The sequence below is a fragment of the Mesoplodon bidens genome, assembly GCF_964165515.1.
Source record: "Mesoplodon bidens genome assembly, contig: HAP1_SCAFFOLD_84, whole genome shotgun sequence".
Classification (NCBI taxonomy): domain Eukaryota; kingdom Metazoa; phylum Chordata; class Mammalia; order Artiodactyla; family Ziphiidae; genus Mesoplodon; species Mesoplodon bidens.
Genome location: NW_027672468.1, coordinates 970314 through 981373, shown reverse-complemented (window position 1 = coordinate 981373; position 11060 = coordinate 970314). Strand labels below are relative to the sequence as shown.

At 59.3% G+C, this 11060-nt stretch overlaps 1 protein-coding gene across 1 annotated transcript; it reads right to left on the bottom strand.

The window, feature by feature from the left end:
• Nucleotides 1–3103: 3103 nt before the first annotated feature.
• LOC308610167 (forkhead box protein J1-like) lies at nt 3104–6063 on the bottom strand (the record flags this gene model as incomplete). The annotated part of the gene is made up of 2 exons (XM_081259414.1): nt 3104–3871; nt 5566–6063. 2 exons carry the CDS (start codon nt 6061–6063, stop codon nt 3104–3106), a joined length of 1266 nt encoding a protein of 421 aa, XP_081115540.1.
• Nucleotides 6064–11060: the final 4997 nt, after the last annotated feature.

Below are 11060 nucleotides of genomic sequence, written 5' to 3'. Positions count from 1 at the left end.
CTGGCTTCGTGCTTTGGGAAGGGACTGTACCACACCTGAGGGTGAAGTGGCTGAAGGGCTTCTCACCTCAAAAGTGGAGATCAAAGGAAATGCGAAACCTGCGCAGAGAGCTTGAGTCATGGGCTCAAAGCCACACAGGGCAAAAGAGAAAGGACATTTGAGTGCAACATGGGGTCCTGGATTGGGAGGCTGGAATGGAGAGGAGCATTACTGGGGTGATCTGCAAGACGTGAAGGGGGTCTGCGGTTACATGGGATTACCAGGTCAGTGTTCATTTCCTGATTGTGATGGTGGTACTGGGATTATGGAGGCGTGTCCTTGTTCTAAGGAAACACACACTAAAGTATCTAGTGCTAATGGGGCAGCCTGTCTGCAACTTACTGTTAAGGGCGCAAAATATATATTGACTGGGATTACATTGAATCTCTAAATAAATACGGAGTCACTGAACGTTTTTTGAAAAAGCCACCCAGCCAAGGGCCGGGGCAGGGATGAATAGGAGGGACAGGATCCACTCACGCTTCCTGCCCCCTCCACCGCCAACCCCCAAACGCTGCCTGCTGAAAGGGTGTGTGAAGCCCTGTGTTCTGGCCGCTTCGGAGCCCCCTCTTAGCTTTGGCTGCTCGTTGGCAGCATCCATGGACCCTTAAAAGTGCCAGTGTTAGGGTCCCAGCCCCAGAGACGCTAGTCCCAAGCATAGGGATTTTCAGGAGCTCCTGGGGATTCTTCCTGGCAGCCAGAAGCTTCTTCAGCCTTTCCTTACCTGGCAGGCAATTCTGCCAGCCCCTGACCTTGCCCCTCTTCCCCCAGCATGGGCCCAGGCAGAGGGTGAGGAGGGGGGACAGTGACCGGCCCCACCTATCAATCCAGGGTGTACCCCTTTGGGCGGGGGCTGGAGGCTGAGCCTGGGGACCAGTGGAGAGGCTGGAGCCCCCATGTTCCCCCAGTGCTGGGGAGTGTGGGCAGGAAGGCTGGAGGGTGGTGGGGAGAGGGAGGGAGTCGTTGCTTAGGGGGTGAAGGGAGTCTCAGAGGGAGGTTGGGGCAGCCTCCTCAGCAAGCGGTGGGAAGGGGATGGGCTGCCTCCTGAGCTCTGTAAGGCCCCAACCCGGCTGGCCCTGCAGTGTGTGCACCCTTCTGAAATATTTGGAATAATTAGCAAGGGAAAGCAGCAAGTTGGCGGGGGAATGCCAGGTTGTCCTGGAGCCAGCCTCGAGTGCAAGGAAAGAAAGGGGCTTCAGGAGAAAGGGGCCCGTGGAGGCTGGGCAGGATTGTGTAGGACAGTGCCCATTTGTGTGTGTGTGTGTGTGTGTGTGTGCGTGTCTGTGCGCACGTGCACGTGAGTGCTGGGGGAAGGGGCTGTGCACCACAAGGGTGTGCTGGCGGGGCCAGGTGCGGGCTCGGGGGAGAGATGGGGTTCCAGGCAAAGCTGGGGTGAGGGTGTTGAAAGGTGCCTGCTGAGTGTCACATATTTGCTGTGCCTCAGTTTCCCCATCAGAACTCTAGTACGTTGATTCCTCACAGGCTGGAGCTGTAGGGTTTAGGCACCCCAACTACCGTCAGCACTGATGGCCTCCCTCAGCCCCAACCTGCATCGGAAGGAAGGCCCTGGGCGGGGTGAATGAACCTCAGGGTGGCAAGTGGGGCACCAGGGGCTGGGGCCCTCTGACGTCACACCCTGTCCCTTCAGGAAGGGACCAAGGGAGGGAGGAGCTGGAGACAGGCCCAGGCGAGGACCGCAGGTGAGTCTGGGCAGGCCCTCAACTTGGGCGAGGTGGGGAACGTGAGCCGAGCCCTGGGCAAGAACGGCCTTTGTGAGTGAGTCCCCAGGGCCAGGGAGGGGGCTGTGCCTCCTTTGCCGCCTGCTCCTCGGGGCTGTGGGTACAGTCTCCCCATTGCACATATAGAGGTGCCGAGGCCCTGGCTGCAGGGGAACCCCGAGGGCCGCTTCTCAGCCCCTTTATCTCTGGGCACCCAGAGATCATGAGGAGTGCATCAGGGGACACTCTGCAGGCCTTTGGTGCCCGCCATCTTGCTCCCAGCCATTCCCCCTTGGGCCGTGGCCTCCCCAAAACTGGCCCATGCTTTTCCCCAGAGAAAGTTGCAAGCAGGTCCATTTTGAGACTTTTTAAAACTTTATTTTTAAAAATGTTTTTATTGTAAATAACTTTCTATGAAAAAGGTTAGAATGCCCGATGGGTTAGGAGAGTGGATGTGGGATGCAGCCCAGGGCGTTTATGGTGGAGCAAGACACTCCCCTGCAGGAGTGCAAGCAAGGGCCGGGGCCATCCCCCCATTCCTGGTCCCAGTGGTTCTAGCAAGCACTGCGTCCCTCCCAGTTAAGCCTCAGCTATAGCTACACTCACTACATTAGTCTGTCTGTCCCCTTTCCCTCTGCAGCTTGGCTGCCCCAGCCCCTAACCCCCAGATCCCCATCTCCCCGCTGCTCTCAGCCTCAAGTTGGGCTCAAAGATTAGGGACACATGCCCTCTGCCCCACCTCTTAGGGATGAAGCCAGAAGATCCCAGAGGCCTTAGAAAATCTCCTGGCTCCACCCAGCACCCCGGCCTCCTTTCTGTCTCCTCTCTCTTCCCCCCTCCGCCTTGCTCCTCCTCACAGACTGCCGGGAGAGGCCTCTTGGGTGTTAATTTGCAGTCACCTAATCAGCATTTGTTGTACCTGGGAACTTGCTCTGGATAGAGACCTGGGGAGGAGAGCAGGAGAGAGAGAAGCTTTGAAGCTAAGGTGTTCTGGGGCGGGCCCTGTACTGATGTTTCCAGCTTGGCCAGGGCCCCTCCAAGCTGCAGCTCTCATAGTGCAGGGCCCTTAGCGTGTCTCTGGGGCAGGGAAGAAGTGGATCAATGAAACACTGTGTGTATGGGGGGCTGGGGAGCGGAGGCAGCAATTTTGGTCCTGGGCCCCAATTCTCAGCCTGCTGGACTAGAATCTGAGGATGGCCTGGGCTGGGGGCCGTGTGGCCTGGTGGGTTGACCTGGCCCAGCCCCTGCCTGGGTGGTAGGGTGTCCATGGGCCTGCACTGGCGGGGAGGGGGGCAGCCTCGGCCCAGACTTCGGTGCTGTCTGGAGGTGGGGCAGGCCCTGGATTCTTACAAGAAGGCGGCCAGGCTGTCCCAGTCATGCAGGTCAGAGGCCAGTGTGGCATCCCCGGCCTCAAAGAGGGGCTCGGGGGGCAGGGAGCTACGGGTGCTCTCGTCCCAGGGGTGCTCCAGGAAGGATGTGGCCAGGAAGGTCTCATCAAAGTCCAGGCTTTCGGTAGCCTGCTCCACTGGAGGCCCCCAGGTAACAGGGCAGTCGATGTGGTGGCCATGGATGGTGAGGTCCACGTCCCCGTGTGAGGCAGGGCTCAGCGGCGGGATCAGCTCCGAGGTCTCCAGCGTGCCCAGCTCCCCGTCCAGCGTGCCAGAGTCCAAGAGGGCCTCCCAGTCAAAGTTGCCCTTGAGGGGTTCCAGCTCAGCCTGCTCCTCCTGGGTCAGCAGCAGGGGGCTGGAGGGCCGCGGGACCTTGGCCTCCTGCTTGGACAGCGGCTGTTGACGCTTACGCCCCAGCCTGCCCTCGCCTGCACCCCAGCCCACCTCCCCAGTGGCCTCCTCGAACTCCCGCAGCAGCTGCTGGGCCACGGCGCTCACGGTCAGTGGCCCGACCCATGGGGCGGCGCTGGGCTCTGGCGCGGCCTGGCGGGCTGAGGCCGGGTGGATGTGGACTGGGGGCAGCCGCCGCTTCATCAAGGCCCCACTCAGCAGCCGCTCGGCGTACTGGGGGTCGATGCGCCAGAAGCCCCCCTTGCCTGGCTCGTCCTTCTCCCGAGGCACCTTGATGAAGCCCTTCTTCAGGGACAGGTTGTGGCGGATGGAGTTCTGGACACAGGGAGATAGGAGAGAAGGAAGACAGCTGGGAGAGTGGGTGGTGTCAGTGATGGGGGGCTCCTAGCGCCACTGCCAGTCCCACCACCACCTTCTCTCCGATGGGGGCAGGGGAGACAGAAGCGCTGCTCCGAGCGAGAGGCTCTGGGACACCCGCCACGGGGCACCAGGAGCTGGGAGTGCTGTCGGGGGCTTTTGTTCCCTTTTGCCAGGACATCTGCCTGCTCAGTCATCCGAGCCCTGTGCCGCAGTGTGGCTCTCAGTGCCAGTCTGTCCTGCCCTCCGTCCCTTACCCCGCTGCTTGCAGCCTCTGGTCAAAGGCCTTGGCTCCCCCAGGTCCTGGACGGCCATCTCCCTCTGCCTGGGCCTGGCTGGCCTTCTCTGTTTGTGAAATGAGTGAGTGGGTGTGAGGGTGTGTGTGTGTGGTGGGGGATGAAGTGTGGGAGGATCTGATGACTTTCCTTGTTTCTAGAGCCGGCTGCTGGCCTGGGCCCTCACCCACCATGTCCCCCTCCTCCCACCCCAGGCTCTGAGGCCTCAGTTGATTATTACCCAGCCAAGAGCATAGCGCTCATTCCTGGGGGCTCTCAGGCTTGGGGTAGGGTGGGGGGTGGTGGAGGGTGTCTGCTTTCTCACCAAGGTTACAAATGGTACCTGCCCCAGGGTCAGGGCCCAAGCAAACGTGGAATAGCTGTGATCACAGGAACTCTGATCCTGTGACCTGTGCCACAGGGAAGGATCTGTGCATCCTCAGGGTCTCTGTCCCCAAGTAGCCCCTGATCCTGATGGTCGAAGAGGCTCAGTGCAGTGTGTGCCCAGCCTGAATCACCATCCTGCCTTGTTCACGCCTGGGTGCACAGTCCAAACCACGCTGGGGCACAGGGGTCTGGGGCCTGGTGGGTGGGGCCGGCATGTGAGTAGTGCCCCCTGGCAAGACTGGGAGGTTTACATGGTGGTCTGGGCCCCTTGGCTGCTCTGTGCCAGGTTCCGGAGATTTGAACATGAAGCCAGTGTGGGAGGAAAGGAGGAAAGAGCCCCTGTGGAAAGCACGTGGCTGAGATAATTGTCCCCCCAGGGAGGTTGATGAGAAGAGGGGGAGGAGTGTAGGCAGGAATCTAGGGAGGGCTTGGGGTGGGGGCTGGCACTGCAGCTTTCGGAAGGCCCCGTAGCCCTTCCACTGGGACACAGATGGCCTTCACACTCTGCAGCACACCCCTCTCCCCTCCCAGAGCCCCTCCAGCCAACTGAAAGCAGGCGGGATGCAGAGCCGGGCAGCAACCATGCTCTGCCTCCAGTCAGACCCTGACAAACTGACCTTGAGGAGGGTAGTGTGTAGGAATTCCAGGACTTGGGACACAAATGTGTCCCTCAGTCCATCAACCTACCCTGGGGGGCTGTGTCCATGCATAGTTCAGCCCTGGTCTTTGGGCTGAGCCTGCCGGATGAGGGACAAGTTCTTTCCACTTGAACCACTATGTCGGCACCCCTGCAGCCCTCTGAACATCCTCCCTCCTCCGTCTCTGAAGTCAAAGGGGCAGCAGTCCAAGCACTGGGCTCCCTTGAGGTCCTTCCTGGACGGCCTTCCTCTCTCGGGGCCCTGGCCGTACCGCGCCTACTTGGCCTGCGGATCTGGGATGTGAGTCCAGTCCGCGCGGGCATGGGCAGGGAGGGAGGGAGTGCCTCCCTACCTGCCAGGTGGGATCAGCGTGGCGGAAGTAACAGAAGTTGTCCGTGATCCACTTGTAGATGGCCGACAGGGTGATCTTGGTGGCCTTGCTGGCCTGCATGGCCATGCAGATGAGCGTGGCATACGAGTAGGGCGGCTTCACGTGCGGGTTGGTGGCGTAGTCCACGTCGTCGGGAGGCGAGGCCTGCAGCCCCGAGGGGGCGCTCCGCGGCGTGCACAAGGACGTGGGCTTGCCGGGTGTGTGCGGCTGCCCCAGGCAGGCGGGGTCCGCCGCCAGGGGAGACCCCGGCTCGGCCGAGCCTGACAGCTCGTGGTAGCCGTGAGGGTCGGTGTACCCCGAAGGCAGGGCGGGGACCTTGGCGTTGACAATGGAGAATTCCTGCAGCCACTGCAGGCTGGTCAGGCTGTCATTCAGGGCGTTGGACTCCTCCAGGCCGCCTTCCGGTCCGGCCTCCTCCGCTGCCCCTGCTCCCGAGACACGTAGCCAGCTCTCCGCCATATCTGCGGGGACTCTCCGAGGGGGCTGTCAACATCCACGAGCCGAGCCGAGGGTGGCCGCCGAGCTCTCCGGCCCGCTGACTCCCGCGGCTTCAGTTACGCAGCCTCCCGGAAGCGGGCTTCCATCCCGCGATCCGAGGGTAGCCTCCTCCAAACGGAATGTGGTGCCTGCGGGGACCAGAGCGGGAACTGAGCCCTCTTTCCACACCCCCGAAGGGAGAGTGTGTGCGAGGGGGGAGGCTCTTACTAAAATCCTTCCTGCAGCTGGGGAGGATCTTTTACTGCCGAGGTCTGGGAAACAGAAGGTGTGCCCGGGGGTCCGACCCACACGGGGTTCGCCTCGCTCTTTTCCTCTTGGATCTTTTAGAGGAGACTTAATTAGCCAAACGAGGGAATAGTGTAGGGGCATGCGAGGCCACCCCTTTCTCCCTCAAAGCGGGGAATTAACCCCCCTCTCTCCGTCCACAACCAATGGAAATGGGGCGAGAGAGTCCAGGAGGGCAGTACGACGGGTCGGGGGGCGGGGGAGGTCGTCTGATCTTTGAAAAGGGATATTAGGATGGGGATCAAGGGGAAGGAAGGAAACAATACAGAGAGTTATAAGGGGGCGGGAAGTGAGTGTCCCCCAAACGCCTCTGATGTCAGTCCCCGGGCCCACCACTTCCGTCGGGGACCGATGGGAGAGCGGGCTGCTACTGACGCCCTCCCTTCCCACGGCCTGCAGCCCTCCCCGTCCCTTACCTGGCTCAGAGCGCAGCCCGGGCCAAAGGAAGGTTCTCAAAGAAATTCCTCCCACCGCCCACCCTCACCGCGGCTCTCTGCTCCCAGCTCGAGGGCCCAGCCAGCAATCCTCGTCGCCACTCACGCCCGCCGGCGCCTCTCTGAAAGCCAGCGGCCAGGGACCGGCACTCAGTCGCCGCTCACAAGGCGTCTCCTGCTGCCGTGGCGACGCCCCGCCCATATAAACAGCTTCCGCTTCTGCCATTGGCCAGGGCATCTCCAAAGAGACCGCGGGCTCTTAACCGCTCTCTCACGCGGTAACTCTCTTCCAGCTCCCTCCTGCCGCCCTCTCCCGCGCGCGACCCCGTCCCCTACCCGCCATCGCGTCCCGGCTCCGCGCATTCCCGCCCGAGGGCCCCGCGCAGGGCTCGGAGAGGCGCGCGGCTCGGCGCTCCCGCAGAGGCCCCGGGGCCCTCGGCGAGCAGTTCGCCGCGGGAACCGTACTCCGCCCCACCCCCTTCCCATCTGGGCTGCTCAGAGGTGGCGACGGCTCCTGGGACGCAGCCCGTGGCGCGGGGGCCAGGGCTGGGTGCATGCTTGGGGCTTTCCTTTCCTCTCCTCTGGGCTGCGAGTGGCACTTCCTCACGTTTCTGCGGCCTGTCCCTGTCTCCCGACCGAGTGTCGTCTTGGTGCCCGCAAGCAGGTCTGACTCTCCGATGCCACCTGCCGCTCAGGTCCGCAGAAACCGCAGCCCCGGTCGCAGACACCCCAAGGCGGCTAGGGTAATCCAGTGTTTCCCGGTAAGCGCTCCCTCCCCGCCCCGTCCTCAGCAAGATTCCCAGAAGCTGACATTCCAGAGGCTTCTTCGCAAGTGCTCTCCCTCCTTTCCAGATAGCCGAGGAAACAGAGCCGGTGGGTGAAACCCAGGAAAGCCGTGGACTTGCCAGATTCTTTGACTGGGGTCATTTGCCCCATTAATTTCACCAGCCTTTAAGTGACGGACTAACGGTGGACTGTGGTCCTTCCTCCTCCCCTCCCCCAGCCTCCCTCTAGTCACCAGCTTTCCTGCTCTTCAATGATTGAGGAGCAGCAGTTGGAAGTTCTCTGGTTGAAGGGGGTGGGTGGAGGTGAGGGCTCCTTATCAGGCCTCTGCGCAGGAGCTGTGCCCAGGGGATGGTACACCAGCTCCCACCCAGAAACATGTCTTTCCCTCTACCCCTTGCCCACTCTCACTCCTCCATGTCCAGCTTGTCTTGAGTCAAAGTTTTTTTTTTCTTCCCAAGTATTTATTGTTTTTATTTTTATTTTATTTTTATTTTTTATTAGTTTCTGCTTTATAACAAAGTGAATCAGTCATACATATACATCTGCTCCCACATCCCTTCCCTCATGCATCTCCCTCCCTCCCACCCTCCCCATCCCACCCCTCCAGGCGGTCACAAAGCACCGAGCTGATCTCCCTGTGCTCTGCGGCTGCTTCCCACTATCTATCTACCTTACGTTTGGTAGTGTATATATGTCCATGCCTCTCTTTCGCTTTGTCACAGCTTACCCTTGGTTGAGAGTCCGCCTGCCGATGCAGAGGACACGGGTTCGTGCCCCGGTCCGGGAAGATCCCACATGCCACGGAGCGGCTTGGCCCGTGAGCCATGGTGCTGAGCCGGTGCGTCCGGAGCCTGTGCTCTGCAACGGGAGAGGCCACAACAGTGAGAGGCCCACGTACCACAAAAAACAAAACAAAACAAAACAAAAACATTTGTATTTCCACTAATAAACTCAAATTATCTTTGCTTTTTCCCATCACACTCCCCAGAGCCTTTTCACAGAATTGTCACTGTTCCCCTGGCCACTATCCTGCCGCCTGTGTGATACTCCATCAGATTCCTTGGAGGCCCGTCTACCTAGCACGGCCTCGTGATTCTAATCAGCTCACCACCTACAATGGTCAACTCAGATTTCCTCCCTTTGAGAACCTTGCAGAACAATCTCAGAACATACCATCGCCCCCCCCCCCACCTTGGTCTCAGGGCCAAAGAAGACCCAGAGGCTTCTTAGCGGAAGAGGTGCTGGAATGACACAGGTGCTTTCTCAGCATCACTCCCACAAGGCTGATGAGAGCAGCGAGGATGGGGACCTGAGCCATCCTTGCCGCCAGCTGGGGCTCCTGGCAGAGCACCTGTGGGCCTGGGGAGGGTGGACCAGGGGATGCTCCCCTGGCTCCCTCCTTGTGGGCGCTCCGTGAGGGGAGTGGCATCCGTGTGGGGAGGGAAACAGCGTGGAGAGGGAGACCAAGTGCCTGAGAAGCTGTCCTGACGGCCAAGCCAGCCTGAGGCACCTCAGTCATAGGATGGAACTTTGAACTTACAGCTGAGCGTGGTGAGGTCTGTTGATTCCACGGGAACTACCACAGTGGATGCTCCTGTCATTAACCTGACATTAACCCGACAGATGCTTCCAGAGAGTTCCCCAGCTCTTTATTACCAGTGTGACGCTAATAGCAGAACCCGAGAAACATTTTACCAAGAGAGCAGATGCACTTTCCTTCTCCCGTAAGAGCCCTTGAGACCTCGAGGTGAGGCTACGATGCGACCCTCAACTCCCTCTCCCGGCAGCCGCCACTGTCATTCGGTTTCATGTCTGGCCTGAACGGTGAAGCCAGGTTAATCTCAGAATGGCTGGCTCTCGAGATCACCGTAAGGAAGCCCAGGCATTGTTTTCCTTCCAGGTCTCGCTCCCCTGCCGCAATCCCAGAGTGGAATAAACATCCACCAGCAGGTTGGCCCGAAGGAGTTAGGGAGAGGAGGAAGCACAAGGCCTGTGGTCAGTTTCCACCAGCATGGGTGGCTGAAACAATTCCCAGGAGCTCTCTCTGCCAAACTCGGGGGTTGGTGGGCGGCCACTGCGGGGAGGCAGGAGCCTAGATTCCTCTCTTGAGGCCCAGTGAGCGGCTGGCCGGCACAGCTGCCACAGACTCAGGGCGGAGTGAGGGCAGAGATGGCATCTTCCCCAACTAGTGACCAAAACAAATCCTGCCTGTAACCTTTGCCACAGAAGCATCCCCGCTTTTGTGGATCAGGGATTAATCTAGTCTCACAAATATGTTTTTTCCTGGAAAATTTCAGCATATTAAATACAGGCTCTTCCCAGTTAGGAATGGAAGCCTCAGCGAGGGCCCCTCGGATGTGCACGTGCCCAGCAAGCTTGGGGTTGGGTGTCGGTGAACATGAACTTTCACATGAATTCTGGATAGCCTAAATGAGTTTCAAAATAAACAAACTGGACAGACAGACGTACATTTGGCAAAAAGACATGAGAAACAAATGGACAGACAGAAGCCAGGTAAAGAGTAGGAAGGCAGGAAGTGAAGTGTACCCTGGACCTCAGCCGCTCTGGTCCAGGCCTGGCTGGGTCAACACTAAGTGGATAGGCTGGCAAGCCCCTGGGAAGGCCGTGGGAGGTGTCTCTGGGGATTACGGCTTCCTCCACCACAAGCCTGCATGGGACCAGAGGGGTGAGGACCTGGGTCTTTTGCAATCTGATGGAGAGTGGCAACCACAGGAGTTTGTGTCCCTCCAGCACCTGTAGCCACGTTGCCAAGGGAGTAAAGCACTGGAACCACGATGGGACGTGGCTGTCCTGAAGCTTAAACATGTCCAGGGCATGTTTAAGAGATTACAAACCATGCAACATGAAGGCAGTCTCTGCCGTGAACCCAGAAGGGGCAATTTCGACCTAGTCCACCGGGCAAGATGTGGCTTTAGAGCCATGGTTGGTGAAGCCCTTGGTGAGCATGGAGCAGGGGAACATCAGTGCCCAGAGTGTGACTGACAGGTGGGCTCCTCCTGAGAACTCATCCCGGATTCAGTTTAGTGTCATGAGAAGGAATAAGGGGCACGTTGATGGCCCTGATTGAATTTACAGAGTTAGGGCTCCAGGGAGAAGAGTCACCCTCGACCCCTGATCGTTCCTTTGGGATCCAAATCTAGGGAGCACAAGGCAACTGGTGGTCGCCCAGGGCTCACTGGGTCACAGAGCTAGTCTATAAAATGCAGGCTTTGAAATTCCTCTCTGATCCTAACTAACCACTCTCCTCTGAGGGGCTACAGGTTCCCTTTTCAAGGGCTCAGGCTCGCTTTGCAAGACCTTATCACAGAAGCTGTGTCTGCCTTAAACTGCCTGTTGATGGAAACAAGACCAGGCCCCCTGCCATGGGATCTGCAAGATCATGATGGAGGGGGCACGGTCAGGCCAAATTGGAAGGCTTTGGAGGTATTTTTG